General features: G+C 66.8%; 1 protein-coding gene across 2 annotated transcripts in view; it reads left to right on the top strand.

The window, feature by feature from the left end:
- Positions 1–22,075, top strand: part of PDE2A (phosphodiesterase 2A) — an 87,650-nt gene that overhangs the window by 32,899 nt on the left and 32,676 nt on the right. The window contains exon 2 of one of the 2 annotated variants that reach the window (XM_064441605.1): positions 12,790–12,850. In XM_064441605.1, coding sequence (XP_064297675.1) covers positions 12,790–12,850 — 61 coding nt within the window. Of the gene's footprint in view, positions 1–12,789; positions 12,851–13,525; positions 13,713–22,075 lie in introns of those variants that run through there. The other variant, XM_064441607.1, reaches the window with a different exon arrangement.

The raw sequence follows: 22,075 nt of genomic DNA, 5'->3' as shown, positions 1-22,075 counted from the left end.
GTGGTGTCTGCCCTTCCAGATACATGTTGTCCCCAGACAAAAGTTCCTCCAGATGCTCGCTGTCCCCTGGATGCTCGCTGTCCCCTGGATGCTCGCTGTCCCCATGGATGCTCGCTGACCCCCTGGATGCTCGCTGTCCCCTGGATGCTCGCTGTCCCCATGGATGCTCGCTGTCCCCTGGATGCTCGCTGTCCCCTGGATGCACACTGACCCCCTGGATGCACACTGACCCCCTGGATGCTCGCTGTCCCCTGGATGCACACTGTCCCCCTGGATGCTCACTGTCCCCTGGATGCACACTGACCCCCTGGATGCTTGCTGTCCCCTGGATGCACACTGACCCCCTGGATGCTCGCTGTCCCCTGGATGCACACTGACCCCCTGGATGCTCGCGGTCCCCTGGATGCTCGCTGACCCCCTGGATGCTCGCTGTCCCCTGGATGCACACTGACCCCCTGGATGCACACTGACCCCCTGGATGCACGCTGACCCCCTGGATGCTCGCTGTCCCCATGGATGCTCGCTGTCCCCTGGATGCACACTGTCCCCCTGGATGCTCGCTGTCCCCTGGATGCACACTGACCCCCTGGATGCTCGCTGTCCCCTGGATGCTCGCTGACCCCCTGGATGCTCGCTGTCCCCTGGATGCACACTGACCCCCTGAATGCTCGCTGTCCCCATGGATGCACGCTGTCCCCCTGGATGCTCGCTGTCCCCATGGATGCTCGCTGTCCCCTGGATGCACACTGTCCCCCTGGATGCTCGCTGACCCCCTGGATGCTCGCTGTCCTCCTGGATGCACGCTGACCCCCTGGATGCTTTCTGTCCCCTGGATGCACACTGTCCCCCTGGATGCTCGCTGTCCCCTGGATGCACACTGTCCCCCTGGATGCTCGCTGACCCCCTGGATGCTCGCTGTCCTCCTGGATGCTCGCTGACCCCCTGGATGCTCGCTGTCCTCCTGGATGCACGCTGACCCCCTGGATGCACACTGACCCCCTGGATGCTCGCTGTCCCCTGGATGCACACTGACCCCCTGGATGCACACTGACCCCCTGGATGCACGCTGACCCCCTGGATGCTCGCTGTCCCCATGGATGCTCGCTGTCCCCTGGATGCTCGCTGTCCCCCTGGATGCTCGCTGTCCTCCTGGATGCACGCTGACCCCCTGGATGCTCGCTGTCCCCTGGATGCACACTGTCCCCTGGATGCTCGCTGTCCCCATGGATGCTCGCTGACCCCCTGGATGCTCGCTGTCCCCTGGATGCTCGCTGTCCCCATGGATGCTCGCTGTCCCCTGAATGCTCGCTGTCCCCTGGATGCACACTGACCCCCTGGATGCACACTGACCCCCTGGATGCTCGCTGTCCCCTGGATGCACACTGTCCCCCTGGATGCTCACTGTCCCCTGGATGCACACTGACCCCCTGGATGCTTGCTGTCCCCTGGATGCACACTGACCCCCTGGATGCTCGCTGTCCCCTGGATGCACACTGACCCCCTGGATGCTCGCGGTCCCCTGGATGCTCGCTGACCCCCTGGATGCTCGCTGTCCCCTGGATGCACACTGACCCCCTGGATGCACACTGACCCCCTGGATGCACGCTGACCCCCTGGATGCTCGCTGTCCCCATGGATGCTCGCTGTCCCCTGGATGCTCACTGTCCCCCTGGATGCTCGCTGTCCCCTGGATGCACACTGTCCCCCTGGATGCTCGCTGTCCCCTGGATGCACACTGACCCCCTGGATGCTCGCTGTCCCCTGGATGCTCGCTGACCCCCTGGATGCTCGCTGTCCCCATGGATGCACGCTGTCCCCCTGGATGCTCGCTGTCCCCATGGATGCTCGCTGTCCCCTGGATGCACACTGACCCCCTGAATGCTCGCTGTCCCCATGGATGCACGCTGTCCCCCTGGATGCTCGCTGTCCCCATGGATGCTCGCTGTCCCCTGGATGCACACTGTCCCCCTGGATGCTCGCTGACCCCCTGGATGCTCGCTGTCCTCCTGGATGCACGCTGACCCCCTGGATGCTTTCTGTCCCCTGGATGCACACTGTCCCCCTGGATGCTCGCTGTCCCCTGGATGCACACTGTCCCCCTGGATGCTCGCTGACCCCCTGGATGCTCGCTGTCCTCCTGGATGCTCGCTGACCCCCTGGATGCTCGCTGTCCTCCTGGATGCACGCTGACCCCCTGGATGCACACTGACCCCCTGGATGCTCGCTGTCCCCTGGATGCACACTGACCCCCTGGATGCACACTGACCCCCTGGATGCACGCTGACCCCCTGGATGCTCGCTGTCCCCATGGATGCTCGCTGTCCCCTGGATGCTCGCTGTCCCCCTGGATGCTCGCTGTCCCCCTGGATGCTCGCTGTCCTCCTGGATGCTCGCTGTCCCCTGGATGCTCGCTGTCCCCTGGATGCACACTGACCCCCTGAATGCACACTGACCCCCTGGATGCACACTGTCCCCTGGATGCACACTGACCCCCTGGATGCACACTGACCCCCTGGATGCTCGCTGTCCCCCTGGATGCTCGCTGTCCCCATGGATGCACGCTGTCCCCCTGGATGCACACTGACCCCCTGGATGCTCGCGGTCCCCTGGATGCTCGCTGACCCCCTGGATCCACACTGTCCCCGTGGATGTCACCTGTCCCTCCGAGCATGCAGCAGGTGCATGCTCTGACCCCACGCGTGCAGGACGCTCTCAGGGGACAGGCTGTGTGTGTGACAGCAGGGCTGAGCCACCCAGGGTGCAAAATCCCCTTCCAAGCTGAGCTGGCGATGCCTGTGGCCACCACAGCCGGGGCTTGCTCATGCCCAGGGACTGGCTGAGCTGGCTCCATGCGGGGGAAGCAGGTGAGGAGCAGAATGAAGCTGCTGTCGGCCGGAGAGGGACGGAAACGGAGCAAACAGCCATTTAAACCCTGACCAGCCGGCCCTGCGGGGGCCCAGCCGCCTTCTTGGGAAGGGAAATCAGCGGCCGGGGAGCAGAGAGGGCTCTGCCATCACGCTCATCCTAATTAGCCCTGGCTCCCCGGCCGCGGCTCTGGGATGCGGGGGCTGCCAGCGGCCCCCCACCGCGCTCCGAGCTGTCTCCATAGAGACCCTCCAAGGGCTCCATCACTTATTCGTCACCGGCATCGCTCGCTCAGCCGGGCTCCTTTGTTATCCAGCTCAAAACCCGGCGATAGCAATGACAGCAGCAACGGCAGCAGCGAAACCTTCCCCGCCTGCGCCCGGGACGTGCTGCCACCGGGTCCCTGCAGCTGGCATCTCCCAGGGACTGTCCCTGCCAAGGGGATGGGTGCCAGGACACCTGCGTCCCTGCTCGGCCCCGCGTTTGTGCCCTGCCTGGGCTCCTGCGGTCGCACCCCCTGGCCTGGGTGCGGGGTACCCGTGGGGCTCACAAGCGTGACCGGGGTGATGGGTGCCGTCAGCTCCTGGGGTGGCAGCGATGGCAGGAGCGGCCCCAGGGATGGCTGGGATGGGGATGGGGGGCTCCGTCATCCCAGCACGTGGCGCAGGGTAAACCGGCTGCCCCCGGTCCTGCTGGAAAGGGAAGGGGTGTCCCTGGCCAGCGCAGAGCCCGTGCCCCGGTGCAGGCAGATAGGGGGGCTCAGGGTGGGGCTGGGCTGCCACGGGGCTGCACAGGGTGCAAGCACCGAGCTGCATGGGGTGCAAACACTGGGGTGCAGATGTGGGGCTGCATGGGGTGAAAACACTGGGGTGCAGAGGGTACAAGAGTGGGGCTGCACAGGGTGCAAATGCAGGGCTTCGTGGGGTGCAGAGGGTGCAAATGCGGGGCTGCATGGGGTGCAATCACTGGGGTGCACAGGGTGCAAATGTGGGGCTGCAAACATGGGCTTGACAGGGTAAAAATGTGGGGCTGCAGAGGGGCGGGGGAGCAAATATGGGGGTGCAAGGGGGCAAATACTGGGCTGTTGCCCCCAGAGCTGCTGCTCCTCCCTCGCCGTCTCGGGGAACCACAGCAGCCCCCTGGGAAGTGGCCGGCTGACGCGGGGCGGGGGGGGGGGGGCTGTGGGGCAGGGGCTGTGGTGCTCCTGCTGCCCGTGGCGGGTTTGGCGTGCCCGCGCTGGCTGTGGGGTTGGCCTCGGCGATGGGAGGGCAGCGGGGAAGGCGGGGAGCATGCGTGCCCTCACACCCGCACACATGCACATACAGCTGATGGACGCAAATACAAGCCCCAACACATGTGCAACCCCATGCATGCACCCCCCCACCCATCAGCATACACGTGCCCCCCAAATGCACACAGGCAAATACTCCCCCCCATGCATATACGCACCCCACGCTTGCACAAACACACCCACACGTGCATGTCTCTTGTGCATGTGCGCTCTGCCTGCATGCACCCCCATCCTTGCAGTGTACCCTCATGCATCCCATGTGCATGAATCCCCGTGCATGCACCTCCCATGCATACACCCCTCCTTGCATGCACGCACCACATGCATAAACACCCCCTTGCACACACCCCCTTGCATGCATGCACACCCCATGCATACACACCCCCTTGCACACACCCCCTTGCATGCATGCACACCCCATGCATACACACCCCCTTGCACACACCCCCTTGCATGCATGCACACCCCATGCATACACACCCCCTTGCACACACCCCCTTGCATGCATGCACACCCCATGCATACACACCCCCTTGCACACACCCCCTTGCATGCATGCACACCCCATGCATACACACCCCCTTGCACACACCCCCTTGCATGCATGCACACCCCATGCATACACACCCCCTTGCACACACCCCCTTGCATGCATGCACACCCCATGCATACACACCCCCTTGCATGCATGCACACCCCATGCATACACACCCCCTTGCACACACCCCCTTGCATGCATGCACACCCCATGCATACACACCCCCTTGCATGCATGCACACCCCATGCATACACACCCCCTTGCACACATCCCCTTGCATGCATGCACACCCCGTGCATACACACCCCCTTGCATGCATCCCATGCATACACACCCCCTTGCATGCATGCACACCCCATGCATACACACCCCCTTGCACACACCCCCTTGCATGCATGCACACCCCATGCATACACACCCCCTTGCACACACCCCCGTGCATGCATGCACACCCCATGCATACACACCCCCTTGCACACACCCCCTTGCATGCATGCACACCCCATGCATACACACCTCCTTGCATGCATGCACCCCCCTTGCTTGCATGCACCCCCTTGCATGCCGCACCCCCATGCATGCACCCCCTTGCATGCATGCACCCCCTTGCATGCATGCACACCCCCCCATGCATTCACACCCCCCCTTGCACACATGCATACGTGCACACAGGGAACACGCCCGCCCGTTCACACGCACGCAGGGTTCCGAGGGGGCGCCCCAGCAGGCGCAGGAGCAGCCCCTGCCCCGCCAGCCCCAGCGCCCCCAGACCCCCCCAGACCCCCCCAGACCCCCCCAGACCCCCCAGCAGCGATGCCCCGCCGCAGGTCTGGGTCCCCCTGCGCACGCCCAGCTCTCCCCGCGGGCAGGGGGTCCCCGCTCCCCCCCAGCAGCAGAGGGGTCTGTAACGGGAGAGGAAGGAGCCGGCGGCGCCCCGAGCATCGCCCCGCACCCCCCGCCCCGCTCCGGGGGGCGTTAGCTGCCGAGCGGGGGGGGCAGGTGGATTTATTTCCACCTGGTTTTATTGCTGGCAGAGTCCCCCCGATCCGCACCTCCGGAGAAATAACACCTCAATTTCTCTGCGGATACAGCATCTCGACTGAGGGCCGCGTCCCCAGAGCTCCGCTGGAGCCCGCTGAGCCCAGTCGCCCCGCGGCGGCCCCCAGCATCCCAGTGCTCCCAGTATCCCCGAAGGCACCGCGGCGGCCCCCAGCATCCCAGTGCTCCCAGTATCCCCGAAGGCACCGCGGCGGCCCCCAGCATCCCAGTGCTCCCAGTATCCCCGAAGGCACCGCGGCGGCCCCCAGCATCCCAGTGCTCCCAGTATCCCCGAAGGCACCGCGGCGGCCCCCAGCATCCCAGTGCTCCCAGTATCCCCGAAGGCACCGCGGCGGCCCCCAGCATCCCAGTGCTCCCAGTATCCCCGAAGGCACCGCGGCGGCCCCCAGCATCCCAGTGCTCCCAGTATCCCCGAAGGCACCGCGGCGGCCCCCAGCATCCCAGTGCTCCCAGTATCCCCAAAGGCACCGCGGCAGCACCCAGCATCCCAGTGCTCCCAGTATACCCAGTATCCCCGAAGGCACCGCGGCGGCCCCCAGCATCCCAGTGCTCCCAGTATCCCCGAAGGCACCGCGGCAGCACCCAGCATCCCAGTGCTCCCAGTATCCCCGAAGGCACCGCGGCGGCCCCCAGCATCCCAGTGCTCCCAGTATCCCCGAAGGCACCGCGGCGGCCCCCAGCATCCCAGTGCTCCCAGTATCCCCGAAGGCACTGCGGCGGCCCCCAGCATCCCAGTGCTCCCAGTATCCCCGAAGGCACCGCGGCGGCCCCCAGCATCCCAGTGCTCCCAGTATACCCAAAGATGCCACTCTGGGAACACGTTTTGGCCACTTCCCCTCCTACACACAACCTGCAAAGGGGTCTGGCTGTAGGGAAAAACCTGCTGCTGGTCTTTTTGGGGCTACGTGGGCTTTGAAGGCTCAGCCCTGCTTCTTGCCCCCCCCCCAAAATCCCCCGGCTTTGGTGCTTTGCTGCCGTTTGCTGCCAGCACCTCCTGCTCCCCGAGGGAAAAGCCGAGTTGTGGGTCTTAAAAACACCGAAGGGGGTTTCTCCCGGCGTTTCTTGTGTGAAATAAGGGTTAATATTTCCTAGGCTGCATGAACCTTGCTCCCTCCTGCCATTAAACTGCCTCCAGCTGAAGCGGGGCTGGGGGGCCTGGCAGGCGGCCGCCCCGAGTCCCCGGGGAGAGGCACGATGGGCACCGCCCGTCCATCCACCCCGGCTTGGAAACGGAGGAAGCACAGCTGGGAAACGCGCTCCTTGGCCTCTCCCCAGCAGCTCCCGGCCCTGTGCAGGGGTCGGGGAGGGGGGGCCCGCTGCTGCCTGTCCCCCACCCGCCCGACTGCGACGCTCCCCGGGGGGCTGCGTGAGCGGGGGAGCCGGAGCAGCGCGGGATTAGGGATTACGGCGGGTCGTTAACAAACCGGCCGGGGAACCGAGCTCTGTTGCGTGCTGGCTGAGGAGCAAGCGGCTGCATGCAACGGCAGCGCGGCACCCCCGCATCCCCATGTCACTGCACCCCCGCGTCCCCGCACCCCCATGTCACCGCACCCCCGTGTCCACGCACCCCATGTCACTGCACCCCTGCGTCCCCGCACCCCCATGTCACTGCACCCCTGCGTCCCCCCACCCCATGTCACTGCACCCCTGCGTCCTCGCACCCCCGCATCCCCATGTCACTGCACCCCTGCGTCCCCGCACCCCATGTCACTGCACCCCTGCGTCCTCGCACCCCCGCATCCCCATGTCACTGCACCCCTGCGTCCCCGCACCCCTGCGTCCCCGCACCCCTGTGCCACCGCACCCCCGTGCCACTGCACCCCCATGTCACTGCACCCCCGTGTCCCCGCACCCCATGTCACTGCACCCCTGCGTCCTCGCACCCCTGTGCCACTGCACCATGTCACTGCACCCCTGCGTCCCCGCACCCGTGTCACTGCACCCCCGTGTCCCCACACCCCCGTGTTCCTGCAGCCCCGTGTCCCTGCACCCCGTATCCCTGTACCCCCATAGCCCCACACACCCGTTTCCCCACACCCCCGTGTCCCCGCACCCCCGTGCCACTGCACCCCCCGTGTCTCCGCACCCCCGTGTCTCCGCACCCCCGTGTCACTGCACCCCCGTGTCCCCGTACCCCATGTCACTGCACCCCTGCGTCCTCGCACCCCCGCATCCCCATGTCACTGCACCCCCGCGTCCCCGCACCCCCATGTCACTGCACCCCTGCGTCCCCGCACCCCATGTCACTGCACCCCTGCGTCCTCGCACCCCCGCATCCCCATGTCACTGCACCCCTGCGTCCCCGCACCCCCATGTCACCGCACCCCCGTGTCCACGCACCCCATGTCACTGCACCCCTGCGTCCCCGCACCCCCATGTCACTGCACCCCTGCGTCCCCCCACCCCATGTCACTGCACCCCTGCGTCCTCGCACCCCCGCATCCCCATGTCACTGCACCCCTGCGTCCCCGCACCCCCATGTCACTGCACCCCTGCGTCCCCGCACCCCATGTCACTGCACCCCTGCGTCCTCGCACCCCCGCATCCCCATGTCACTGCACCCCTGCGTCCCCGCACCCCTGCGTCCCCGCACCCCTGTGCCACCGCACCCCCGTGCCACTGCACCCCCATGTCACTGCACCCCCGTGTCCCCGCACCCCATGTCACTGCACCCCTGCGTCCTCGCACCCCTGTGCCACTGCACCATGTCACTGCACCCCTGCGTCCCCGCACCCGTGTCACTGCACCCCCGTGTCCCCACACCCCCGTGTTCCTGCAGCCCCGTGTCCCTGCACCCCGTATCCCTGTACCCCCATAGCCCCACACACCCGTTTCCCCACACCCCCGTGTCCCCGCACCCCCGTGCCACTGCACCCCCCGTGTCTCCGCACCCCCGTGTCACTGCACCCCCGCGTCCCTGCACCGCCGTGTCCCCGCACCCCCGTGTTCCTGCAGCCCCGTGTCCCTGCACCCCGTATCCCTGTACCCCCATAGCCCCACACACCCGTTTCCCCACACCCCCGTGTCCCCGCACCCCCGTGCCACTGCACCCCCCGTGTCTCCGCACCCCCGTGTCTCCGCACCCCCGTGTCACTGCACCTCCGTGTCCCCGTACCCCCGTGTCCCCGCACCCTGTGTCATTGCACCCGTGTCCCCGTACCCCCGCGTCCCTGCACCCCCGTGTCCCCACACCCCCGTGCCACTGCACCCCCCGTGTCTCCGCACCCCCGTGTCACTGCACCCCCGTGTCACTGCACCCCCGTGTCCCCGCACCCTGTGTCATTGCACCCGTGTCCCTGCACCCCCGTGTCCCCGGGCTCCCGTGGGCGAGCCCTTGGACAGGCTGGGCAGAACCAGCAGGGTGATGATGATGATGCTCGGGTCCCTGCAGCGGGGTGTCCCCAGAGCTGGGGACCCCAGCGCTTGATTTTGGGGACCCGCGGTGGCCCGCTCCACTCCCCACGGTGAGACCCTGTCCCGTGGGAGCTGATGTGGGGTGCAAGGCTTGAGCACCCAGCCCTGGGGTTTGAAGGTGGGTGCTGGCTGGCTCTGCCCTCGCCCCCCGCCACCCCTCCCCCCCCCCCCCCCCCACGCTGTGGGGTGCCGAGCCGTGGCCCCACCCTGCCGTGGGGTGCCGAGCCGTGGCCCGGCGGCTCCGGGGTGCCCTGCTGCTGCTGCTGCTGCCTCGCCAAGGGCTGCGGCTGACGAAGCTCCCCGCCCCCCCCCCCCCCGCTGCCATCTCTAATTAGAGCCCAGCTGGAGGGTGACTCATCAGGGTGACACCACCACCCACGGGCGCCCCATCCCTGCCCCTCGCCCACCCCGATCCCCCCGGGGGGACTCGAGCTGTAGGAGCCGCTTGGGGACGGGGTGGGGGTGGCGGGGTCCCTCCCCACGCGGCGCAGGGGTGCTCCCCACCGGCACCCCAAAGCCCGGGGGCAGCTGAGGGCTGGGGACCCCCCGGGGCGGGACCCCTCTGCACGGGTGGGGCTGCCCCGGGTGATCCCCCCCCCGGGGTGGCCCTTGGCCACTAGATGGCCCTGCGGCTCCGCTGGCCACCGTGACACCCCCCCCCACCCACCCCCCTCCGCGCTGGCCCCGGCACCGCCCGCGGGCCGCGGGGTGCAGGGAGTGGGGTGTGGGGTGCAGGGAACGCGTGTGGGTTTAGGGTGTGGGGTGCAGGATGGTGGGGTGTAGCATGGAAGGAGCAGGGTGGAGGGAGCAAGGTGTGGGGTGCAGGGAGTGGGTGTGGGCTGCAGGGAGCGAGTGTGGGGTGCAGGGAAGGGGTGTGGGTTGCAGGATGGTGGGGTGCAGCATGCAAGGAGCAGGGTGCACGGAGTGGGGTGCAGGGAGAGGGATGTGGGGTGCAGGGTGCAGGGTACAGGCTGCAGAGTGTGGGGTGCAGGATGGTGGGGTGCAGCATGCGAGGTGCGGGGTGCAGGTGGGAGAGTGCAGCATGCAGAGCATGGGGTGCAGCATATGAGGTGCATGGCTCAGTACGCAGGGAGCTGTGGGGTGCAGGGTGCAGGATGTGGGGTGCGGGGTGCAGGATGTGGGGCGCAGCGCGCAAGGTGCAGGTTGCATCACACAGGGCGTGGGGTGCAGGTTGGATGCAGGTTGGCACATGCAGGGAGCAGGGTGCCGGTGTGGGGTGCACGGAGCAGGCTGCAGGTACTCTCCACCCTTCAGTGACGTTTCTGCCCCCCCCAGCAGCCGGGCTTTTGTGGGTTCGGTGTTCCCCTGAGGGTTGTGAGACAATGTGAGAGGGGTTGAGACCCTACGAGCCACTAGCGCATCCCCAGAGCACCCTGGCCTGGGGAGGGCGTCCCTCCCTGCTGACGGCAGGCAAAACCAGGGACCTGCGCTTTTCCTCCGGTCAAAGCTCCCCCTGTGCGTGGGGCAACACCTGCAGCCACCAGGGGCTGCATGTGTGTATTCTCTGATGTCTGATAGCGTGGCTGTGCATGTGGCATTAGCACATAGGAGGGTCTCTGGGGTGTTTTGCAGCGCCTGCGGCGCAGAGGTCCTGGAGACACCCCTCTGTGGCGGGGCTGAGTGTTGGGGCCCTGCGAGCCAGGATGCACTGCCAAAACCTGTCAGGCCGAGGGCAGCGCCGGGCGCAGGCAGCCGCAGTCCTGGGGTGCGGGGCCAGGCACCCTGCGAAGGGCCCTGCACCTGCCGGCTTCCCCCCGCCACCGTGCAGCCCCTCTGCTAAGCCTGGCTGAAGAATTGGCTTAAGATAAGGCTGGCAAGAGCCAAGCAGCCCCTGGGAGAGGATAAGAGCATGAGCAGCACTTAAGCAACTGTTACTGGTGGCTTAGGCCGGTTTAGCTCCAATTTAGCCGATCTGGGTATGGAGGAAGAGCAAGGAGGCCTTCCTCCCCCAGCCCAAACCTTCCTCCTTTGCCCGGAGGAGATGGTGGCGGGATGCCAGCCCTGGCGGGCCCTGCCGTTGTGGTCACTGGCCTAATGTTTTCTTGGCTCGCAGGTTTCTCTCCTGCCCCTTTTACGGCCCGTTTCTTTGCGTTTTCACTCGGTGGCACTGCCCGCACCCCTCTCGCAGCATGGCGGGGGGCTGCACCCCTCCGCAGGGACCCCTCGCCGTGCTGGGCGAAGCCCTTCTAGTCTTGCTCCGTCATTGCCAAAGCACCCCCCCTCTTCTTCGGGGTAGGGTCCCCGAGCTGAGCCCGCAGGGAGGGTGAGGATGAGGATGGCGGGTGGCAAAGCACCCCTCTCCTCTGTAGGTGCTGCGGCAAGGTGGCCCCCGGGGTCCCCATACAGCTCAGGCTGGGCACCCCCGAAATCTGGGTGCTTGTCCCTGGAGAGGGTGGGAGACTCGGGGGGGAGGGGTGTTACTTCCCACCCAAGGCGATGGGGGGTGTCCAGGAGGCTGGGGGTAAAGCCCCTGCATCCCTATGGGGGTCCCCAAGTGGGGTCTTCTCCAGTGTGTAAGATGGGGGTGCTCTTCCAGTGTTGGGGTGGGGGGAACACCCCTGATATCCCCCAGGAATGGGGGACGGGGGGGTCTCAGTACCAGGCCCTCCAGCAGTCATCCCCCAACCCCCAGAGCCAGTCCCTGGCATCCCTGCCCAAAAATGGGGTGAGACTTTCAGCACCCGATGGGGGGATGGAGGGGGAACCCCCACCCCAAGCCTGGGGCACAGCTCTTAAGGGGAGTGTCGCTTTAGCTGGGGGCTGCAGGGGGTGGGGGAGGAATTGGGGGGCGACCCCTGCTCAGGAAGGGGGGAGGCACCTCCCAACCTGAACCCTCTGCCCCAAACCCAACAGAGTGGGAGGATTCCCGCCCCACAACGGGGAACGAAGCCCCAACCCCCACCCTATACCGGGACCCCCACCCCACACCAGAGAGTGATGCCGGGACCCCCACCCCACACCAGGACCCCCCCACCAGGAGCGACCCTCCGACTCCCACCCCACACCGAGGACCTCCACCTTGATCCCCTCCCCAAACAGGGGAGCGACATCCCAGCCCCCACCCAACACCAGGACGCCCACCCCGGCCCCCACCCCACACTGGGGACTGATTCTCCAGCCCCCTCCCCGTACTGGGACACCCACACCGGCCCCCACCCCACACCGGGGAGCTACTCCCCAGCCCCCTCCCCAAACCAGGACCCCCAGCCCGGCCCCTGTCACACACCGGGGACCCCCACCCTGGTCCCCTCCCCATCCCGGGACCCCCACTCCGGTCCCCTCCCCACCCCGGAGACCCCCACCCCGGCCCCTTAGGACCCCCTCCCCACCCCGAGGACCCCCTCGGCGGGGTTCCCCCGGCCCCTCGGGACCCCCCCCCCGGGCCCTCCGCCCCCAGGGCCCCGCGGAGCCGGCGCGCAGCAGGTGCGGGGCGGAGCGGGGCGGGGAGCGGAGCGGAGCGGAGCGGCGGCCCCAGCCCGGGGGCGGGGAGCGCGGCCGGGCCGAGCCGAGCCGAGCCGAGCCGAGCCGAGCCGAGCCGAGGCAAGGCGGGATGGTGCCGGGGCTGCAGCACCTCCTCACCGCCCTCCTTCACTTTTTCAGACGGGGCCAGCAGGTTTTCTTGAAGGTGGAGGACGCCGTGCCCGGCTCCGAGGCGCTACAGGTAGGGACGGTGGGACCCCCACGGGGTGTCCCCTCGGGTCCCCCCACACTCCCCACCCACCGGGGACACCCCACCCCGACCGCCTCCCCTCCCACCCGAGACCCCCAGCCCACCCGGGACCCCCATCCCAACCGCGTCCCCTCCCACTCGAGACCCCCTACTCACCTCACCTCCCACCCGAGAGCCGGGGAAGCGGCGACCGTGGCAGCCTTGCTGAGCCCACTCCCCACCCGCTGCCGGGGGTCCACGGGTTTATTTTTTTGGGGGGTGGGGGGCTCCGGGTCAGCCGTGCTCGGCGCCGCACGGAGTGGGGGTGCGGTGGGATGGGGGGTGCGGGACCCCCCCACCCCACGCCGGGGCTGAGCTCCCTGCTGGGCTGGGGGAGGGCTTTCCCGAGCCCGCTCACCCCCCCCCCCCCAAACCTCAGCGGAGGGCTGCGAGACCCCCCGGGAGCTTCCCGGTGGGGAAACTGAGGCGCGGAGCTGTGGGAGCGGCCCGGGCGGGGTCGGGGGGGTGTGTGTCCCGGCTGCAGGGTGAGACCCCCGTGGGCTCGGTGGATCCAGGAGTGGGGGGTCTGGAGGCGGGGGGGGGCGGGTCCCACCGGGGTGCGGAGCGCCTTGCGGGGGGCGGGGAGGGGGCAGCTGTGTCTGTGTGTCCCTCCCCGGGGCTTGGGGACACGCTGGGCTCCGTGTCGTCGTGTCCCGTCCCCCCCCGCAGCCACGCAGGAAGGAGGCGGCGGGTGGGGGGCGGGAGGGGGGTGCGGATCCCGCCGGGCCGGAGGAAATGGGCTGGACCGGGCGGTCCCGGTGCGGGTCCCGCAGCGCCCACCCGCAGCCGCGCCATGGGCACCCCCCAGGACACTGTAAGCGACCCCGTTTTGGGGGGCGGGGGGGGGGGGGCTGCACCCGGCCCCGTGAAAGTGGGGACCCCGGGGTGTCGGTGGTCTCGGGGCCGGGGGTGGAGGGGGCCGGGGGTCCCACGCATGCCAGAGTCCCTTGTGCGCTGAGGGTTTGGGGGTGCGGTGCGTTTGGGAGCGCCCGGGAATGCGGGTCCCATGTGTGTCGGGGGGTATCGGGGTGCTGGAGTCGGGGTCCCCCGCTCCTCCGTGTCCTTCTGCCCGGCTCCGCTCACTGTGGGAGCCCTGAGAGCTCGGCCGCAGGCAGGGCGCATGTCCCACCATCCACGGGGACCCAGTCCTCGAGGTGGGGGGGTGGTGCTGTGAAGGGGGGACCCCCCTCGCACCCCCCAGCAGCACCCCATCCTGAGTCGTCCCCTCCCTCCTTGCATATTTCGGGGTGGGGGGGGGACACACGCTGCACCCCAATCCGTGGATGGAAAAACATTTGGTCCTTTGTGCTCCTGCGCCTTCAAACGTGTCCGAATTTGGGGAAGGGGCGGCTCGGAGGGATTCAGCCCAGGCTGGAGGGCTCCCACCCCGCCTCGCCGTCCGTCTGTCCGCCGGGCCGGATCCCTGACCCAAGTGCCAGGCAGCGCTGATGGTTTGGGGTGTGAGAGCTGCGGTCCCCCCCTTTGCGGGCCCGGGGCCAGCCCAGAGCTGCGGTGGGCTTGGGCCGGGCAGGGCTCCGGGGGGCTCCGGCTTCAAGGCTGGAGCGAGGCAGCGACCCAGGGCTTTGCGCTGGGAAATAAAGGGAAGGAAACGCTCTCCGGGAAACAGCCGAAAGCTGCTGACGGTGGGAAAGGAGCTGGCCCGCGCCCGAGGGCGGCCGGTGCTCGCCAAGCCCCCCAGGAGGGGCAGGATGAAGCTTGGGGACATCGGAGCTGTCACCCAGCACGGGACGTGTGACTGGCCGGGGCGAGCAGCCCCTCTCTGCGGTGTTGGGGTCCCTGTGACCCCTCTTGGTTCCAGACCGCCCCAGCACCCAACTAGCTCTGACCTAGGAGGGGGCTTACAGGTGGGTGGGCACCGAGACCTGGCTGAAGCCCCCCGCCCCCCGCAAAAGGGGACCTAGAGGGGTCGGGGGGACCTGGAGGGGAGCCACAACCCCTGGTCCCAGGGGAGCAAACGCCACCCAGATGCGGGGTGGGGGGCTGGTTTTAACCTGCACCACCAGCCTGGGCTGGGGGCTGCTGGGGCGGCACTGAAGAGGAGGAGGAAGAAGGGGGGACGCGCGATGGGGCAGAGCTGCCCCCCTGGCGTATGAGGCTGCAGCAGCACGGGGCAAAGGGACATGACCAGGGACATACGAGGGCTCAGTGGTGGGGGCCCAATCCTGTCGGGCTGCCCCACTCCAGCACACGCCAGCCCGGGGCGGGGGGCAAGGAACGGCTCATCCCCCCCCCAAAATGCTCCAGGACCCCAGTCCTTGGCAGTGCCCTGGGTGCTGGCTGCGCTTGGGACCCCCCTCCCCGAGCCTGGGTGGGGTCTTTAGGGGTGCCTATAGGGCTTGGGGCTTCTTGCCCTCCCCGCCAGCCCCCCCAACCACCCCGCTGTGGGGTGAGGCTGAAGATGTCTGTGCCTCTTCTCCCTCCCAGCCGCCGGCCACAATGCAATTACCCACTGACTGGCCCATGAATCAAACCCTAATTGATACGCGTTCGCAGCCTGGCTAAGCAGGAAGGAGCTGGGGGGGGCCCACGCTGTGCCCAGGGGCTGGGGGGGCGGCCACGCTTGGGCGCTGCCTCCCCCACCCCCCACCCACCCCCCCCCAGCTCCCCATCCTACCCCAGGGGATACCAGGGCTCGGGGTACCGATGCCGGCGACGCGGGGCTGCTCCTGCCTCAGTTTCCCCACGCATGGGGCCGGCGGGCTCGCTGGGGCGGGGGACCCGTCGAGGGCGGCGTGGGGACATGCGTGTGCGGGCGTTTGTCCCGGCGCTGCCGGCGTTTCCTCCGGCGGACACAAACACATCAGCAGGGCAATAAAGGGGAGGAAAGGGCCGCGGTGCACAATACGGCACGGGCGCTTCTTTCCATGACGCAAGGCAGGGCCGGCTTCCTCCCCCACCCCGCCGAGCCGCAGGGCCGGGGGGCACAGCGGGACCCCCACACTGGGGTGGGTGGGGGCACCCTGCTGGTCCCCAGCTTGGGGGTCCCCACCGGAATAAGCTCTTTCTGCACGGCTGCTCCAAGGATCGACTGCTGGCGGGTGCAGGATCAGCCCACGCTGGGTTGCATGTGCCCCCGGCGACGCTTTTTTTGGGGGGGGCTGCGGGGTTCGGGCCGTGGGTCCCGGCCTTCTCACGCCCTACGGTGTCACAGCAGGCTTGTGGCACGGGGAGAACAGGCTGGGGGGCAGAAACGGCCCGGCCACGGTGCCACAGCCCTGCACCGGTTGGGGGGCTGCAGGGCATGGTCAGAGCCTGGCTGGGGTGGGGGTGCTGCTGCTGCACCCCATGGGTGGAGGAGCTGGGCTGGGGGTGCTCCTGGTGCACCCCATGGATGGAGGAGCCGGGTTGTGGGTGCTCCTGGTGCACCCCATGGATGGAGGAGCTGGGCTGTGGGTGCTGCTGCTGCACCCCATGGGTGGAGGAGCTGGGCTGGGGGTGCTGCTGCTGCACCCCGGGGATGGAGGAGCCGGGCTGTGGGTGCTCCTGGTGCACCCCGGGGATGGAGGAGCCGGGCTGTGGGTGTTCCTGGTGCACCCCGGGGATGGAGGAGCTGGGCTGTGGGTGCTCCTGGTGCACCCCGGGGATGGAGGAGCTGGGCTGTGGGTGCTGCTGCTGCACCCTGGGGATGGAGGAGCCAGGCTGTGGGTGCTGCTGCTGCATCCCATGTATGGAGGAGCCGGGCTGTGGGTGCTCCTGGTGCACCCTGGGGATGGAGGAGCCGGGCTGTGGGTGCTCCTGGTGCACCCCGGGGATGGAGGAGCCGGGCAGAGGGTGCTCCTGGTGCACCCCGGGCACCGGGAGATGGGGAGGTGGGGCGGTGGCAGCTGGTGCTGGGCAGGATTTGACCTTTGGCGTTTGCTGGAGGGGAGGAATTTCTCACGCTGGGGCCGGCAGCGTGGCATCGTCCTCCCAGCCACGATGGGCACCGCGACCCAGCTCGGCTGTTTAGCGCCGAGCTGAGACATTTTGCGGGGAGGTGACGGCAGAGATCCCCCGCCTGCGGCCGGGCAGCTGAGCCGGCTGCCTGCCAGGCCAGTTCGGGGGTGCCTCAGGCACCCGGCGGGCTCGCTGCAGGGACAATGGCATCCCTGGCAGCCCAGGGAGGAGAGAGGGGTGAACTCAGTGGGGTCTTCTCATCCAGCCCATACTGATGTGGTTGGGGTGTTACTGGGGAGGGTGTTACTGGGCAGGCTGCGTCTCACCTGAGCCTCCCTGGGCATCCGCATCCCTAAAATGGGCTCCGGGGTCGAGGAGCCGAACCAGCTCTGGGCCGAACCTCTCAGAGGTGGGTCCATGGACCTGGGGACAGGGCTGGGATCTGGAGCCCCGTGGGCATGGAGGAAAGGATGCTGGGGACCTGCCCTGAGGAGGCCGCGCGGGGAGGGGGATGCTGGGGGGATGCAGAGGGGAGCAGATGGGGAGCAGGCCTGGTTCCGGAGACTCCCTGTTCTTGGCGCAGGAGAGGGTATCGCTGCTCCCAGCCCGGCTCCGTCGGGATGCTGCCAAACCCAGGAGCAAATCCTCCCCGGCAGCTGTGTGTCAGACAGAGCGGGGATTTTCTCTCTGCTTTTTGGCTCGGGCAGGCGCATCCCTCTGCCACCCGTGTGCTGGGCAGGCTGGTGCCTGCGACTCTGGCGGGTGCATGGTGCCTGGCACCTTTGGGTGCCCTGGGCATGGCTTTGGGACGGGCCATACATGAAGGGGTTGGAGACTGGCCCTCCAGCTGGGTGCTGATCCATTTAATGGGTGGCTTCGGGCTTCCCTTGGCCGCGCCTCAGTTTCCCCATGGGAGTAGTGAGACCCCTGTGATTCCCAGACCCCTCCCCAGAGGCTCAGAGCAGGATCCCGTAACCAAACCCCTTGATATACGGAAAATAAGAGAGGTCCCCGCGCATGCAGAGCAAACCCCCCGAGGGAGGCAGCCGTGCCAGCCCCTGGCTGCCGCGCTGCCCCAGATTGAATTCCTCCTCATTTGCAGATGGCCGGGAATTTAATTTTCCCAGATCCCATCAGAGGCTGATAAATGAGCTCCCTAATCACCGCGCAGATCCCATTAGCGCTGGGAGGGGATGCGGGAACATCGCATCTCCCCTTCCCACCCCACTGCTCAAAGTCCTCCCACCATGGGACCCCTCTGTCCCCGTCCCCCCCAAGCCCCAAATCCTTTGGGGAGGAGGTTTTGCCACGATGCTCCGGAGCAGAGCCAGGCCAGGGGAGCCTCAGCACAGCCAATCCGCCAGAAAACATATAAGAAAATCCTTAAAACCCAGCCGGGAGGTGCTTGGTGGGGACAGGAAAGGGACAGCGTGCTAGGGAAAGCCTTCCGGGGTGCCACGTCCCGGGGGGGTGCGTGGTGCTAGCCCCCCTCTGGCACTGCCAGCGGTCCTGCGGCAGCGATGCTCAGCCCCACGCCCAGCTCTGCTGCCGGGCAGCAGCGAATTTTGGAGGCCGCCTGTGGCGAAATTGAGAGGCAGAGCAGGAGGGAACGTTTGGATTTTTGGGAGGCTGGGTGGGCGCAGACCCCCCGCGTTGATGTGCCCGTGAGTCCAGCCAGCCACCCTCCGCAGCTGGGTGCCAGGGTGGGCGCGGTGGCCGCTGCAAACCTCCGCGAACCCCCGGGATGAAGGCGGTCGGGTACCAGGGATGCTCCTAAGGATGGAGCGGTTTCCTCGCGGCTGCCTCGGGAGGATGGAGAGGGCTCCGGGGCTGCAGCTGCGGTGCCCATGGGGTGAGGGGAGGGTTTTAGGGAGCGGCATGGCTTTGCCCTCGCCCTGCCCGATGGCTGCCGAGCCCTGGTACGGGGCTGGCGTCGTCTGCCGGGATGCGGCCGGCGCTCTGAGCTCGTTCAGGACCATTTTCTGAGCTCTGGGTTTGCAGGATGGAACCCCCCAGCCCATCCATGGGATCATCCCCCTTCGCTGGGTCCGGGCACCCCTGTGTACCCCACAGCCAGGCCTGTTCCCACCCCGTCCCCGCCTGTCCCCATCCTCTGGCGTGTGATTTATTGGCACTGCAGCCTTGCAGGGCCGGCAGCTCCGTGCCAGGAACAGAAGGGCAGCGGGGTCAAGTCCCTTCCCGAGGACGCCGGGGTGCCACTGCAGCACCGCTGCACCCCCAAAACGGGCTGGGGCAGGAGGCGGTGGGCTGACAGGGCTCCGTATCCCACTCCCCACACCAGGACATGGGTCAGGGACAAGTGACATGGGGCTGAGCGGGGTCCGTGTCCCCCTCCTGCCATGGGTTAGGGGCAGGAGGTGGGCTGGGCAGGGTGCAGGCAGCAGTGCAGGCAGCACCCACCCTGCCCTGGCTGTAGGGTGCACCGGCGGTCCCCGGGGGGCCGCGGGGAAGGGAGCTGGGGGTCCCTGGGGTGCAGTGGTCCCCACGGGCGGGCAGGCCTGGCTGACCAGCCATTTTATCTGCTCCTCGCAATTGGTTTCCCACCGAAATAACAACTTCCTTCCCTTCCCTGCGGGAGAGACCCTCGGCCCTTTCCAGCTCGGCTCTTTATCAGCAACTAATTAGAGGCAAATCGTTTGGCCAGCCCGGCCGGGGACTGCTGTGCCAAGAAGGCCGCGATGTTCTTGGGGACGGGAAATCCTTGAGGAGGACGGCCGCGGTCCAGCTGTTTGTCCTGCCCGACAAAGGGACATCAACAGGAAGCAACCTTGACTCCGGCCCCGTTCCATCAACCCTGGGGGGCGAGGCCGGGATGCGGGGGGACGACGTGGGGAGCACCCCCGAAGGTCTCGGGGGATGACGGAGGCTGGAAAATTGTAAAATTCAAAAAAAAACCCCAAAAAACCCCAAAACCCTGCTCAGAGGTTGTGGCATCCCCAGGGAGCGTCAGTTCACGTGGTCCCAGGCTGTGCAAATGCCCTGTGCAAATGGTTTGCACTGCCTGTACGAACTGCCCTGTGCAAACTGCCTCATCCAAATGGCCTGTGCAAATGCCCTGTGCAAACGGTTTGCACTGCCCATAGGAACTGCCCTGTGCAAATGGTTTGCACTGCCCGTATGAACTGCCCTGTGCAAATGGTTTGCACTGCCCATATGAACTGCCCTGTGCAAATGCCCTGTGCAAATGGTTTGCACTGCCCGTATGAACTGCCCTGTGCAAATGCCCTGTGCAAACGGTTTGCACTGCCTGTATGAACTGCCCTGTGCAAATGCCCTGTGCAAACGGTTTGCACTGCCTGTATGAACTGCCCTGTGCAAATGCCCTGTGCAAACGGTTTGCACTGCCCGTATGAACTGCCCTGTGCAAATGCCCTGTGCAAACGGTTTGCACTGCCCGTATGAACTGCCCTGTGCAAATGCCCTGTGCAAACATTTTGCACTGCCCGTATGAACTGCCCTGTGCAAATGGCCTGTGCAAACGGTTTGCACTGCCTGTATGAACTGCCCTGTGCAAATGCCCTGTGCAAACGGTTTGCACTGCCCGTATGAACTGCCCTGTGCAAATGGCCTGTGCAAACGGTTTGCACTGCCCGTATGAACTGCCCTGTGCAAATGCCCTGTGCAAACGGTTTGCACTGCCCGTATGAACTGCCCTGTGCAAATGGCCTGTGCAAACGGTTTGCACTGCCCGTATGAACTGCCCTGTGCAAATGGCCTGTGCAAACGGTTTGCACTGCCCGTATGAACTGCCCTGTGCAAATGGCCTGTGCAAACGGTTTGCACTGCCTGTATGAACTGCCCTGTGCAAATGCCCTGTGCAAACGGTTTGCACTGCCCGTATGAACTGCCCTGTGCAAATGGCCTGTGCAAATGGTTTGCACTGCCCGTATGAACTGCCCTGTGCAAATGGTTTGCACTGCCCGTATGAACTGCCCTGTGCAAATGCCCTGTGCAAATGGTTTGCACTGCCTGTATGAACTGCCCTGTGCAAATGCCCTGTGCAAACGGTTTGCACTGCCCGTATGAACTGCCCTGTGCAAATGCCCTGTGCAAACGGTTTGCACTGCCTGTATGAACTGCCCTGTGCAAATGCCCTGTGCAAACGGTTTGCACTGCTTGTACAAATTGCCCTGTGCAAACTGCCTCATCCAAATGGCCTGTGCAAATGCCCTGTGCAAACGGTTTGCACTGCCCGTATGAACTGCCCTGTGCAAATGGCCTGTGCAAATGGTTTGCACTGCCTGTACGAACTGCCCCGTGCAGATCTCCCTGTGCAAACTGCCCCGTGCAAATGGCCCCGTGCAGATCTCCCTGTGCAAACTGCCCCGTGCAAACTGCCCCGTGCAAACGGCCTTGTGCACATTGCCCCATGAAGACCACCCTGTGCAGAAGCCCCGTGAGCACTGCCCTGTGCAGCCCACCCCGCACTCCCCGCTGCGGCTTGCGAGCCCGCCTGCCCGCCGTGTGCCCGGCAGGGCGATGCCACCCCTCTCTGCCGGGCTTAACCGCGATCATAGCGGTTATATGGCAGCCTCATCAGCTGGGACTCGCTAATAGACCGAGAGCACCTGAAATGGCTTTTAAAGCGCTGGCTGAGGAGAAGCCAGCCGTGCACGCTGGTGCGGAGGCAGCTCCCCGCGCCGGTCGAGGCTGCGGGCCGGTGCATGGGCGAGGAGGCCGGGGTGGAGCGCTGGGCTCGGCTCGGGGGTCGATGCTGGGCTCAGCACAGCCCTTCCCGTCCGGAGCCGAGCCCAGCGCCGCGCTGGTCCTGCACGGCTGCAGCCCTCGGGGGCACCGAGGCAGGCGTGGGCGTGCAGGGCTCCTGGCGTGGTGGTTTTGGGTGCCTGATGCCCCAGGTTTGCACCCTCCGGCCCTGGGAAGGCTCAGCCCAGCCTCGCTGGGTGCCGGGGCTGCGTCGCTCCAGCCCCTGCCCGCGGGGCCCAGCTCCTCATCCATCTGCTGCACCAGGACCCCGGGCAAATGACCGTGGGGAGGCAAGAGATATCCCAGAAGTGTTTCCTTCCCATTTACGCTCATTATCCCCCTATAAAAGATGAGGTAATTAAGGAGCTACCTCGGGTTACAGGTTGTTGTTGCCTGATTAGATTAAAGCAATGTAATTTGGGACCGAAAGCAGTGCTCTAATCCGGGATGGGCTGGCTCGGGAGGGATGGATGTCTTCCCGGCCAGGGTCGGGCAGAGCTGCCGGCTTTCTCCATCTCTCTGTCCGTCCATCGCTCCATCCTCTGGCCCTCGCCC

This window comes from Phalacrocorax carbo, chromosome 1 (assembly GCF_963921805.1).
Source record: "Phalacrocorax carbo chromosome 1, bPhaCar2.1, whole genome shotgun sequence".
NCBI lineage: Eukaryota > Metazoa > Chordata > Aves > Suliformes > Phalacrocoracidae > Phalacrocorax > Phalacrocorax carbo.
Note: the sequence above shows the minus strand (reverse complement) of the source record. Positions and strands in the feature narration are given on the sequence as shown.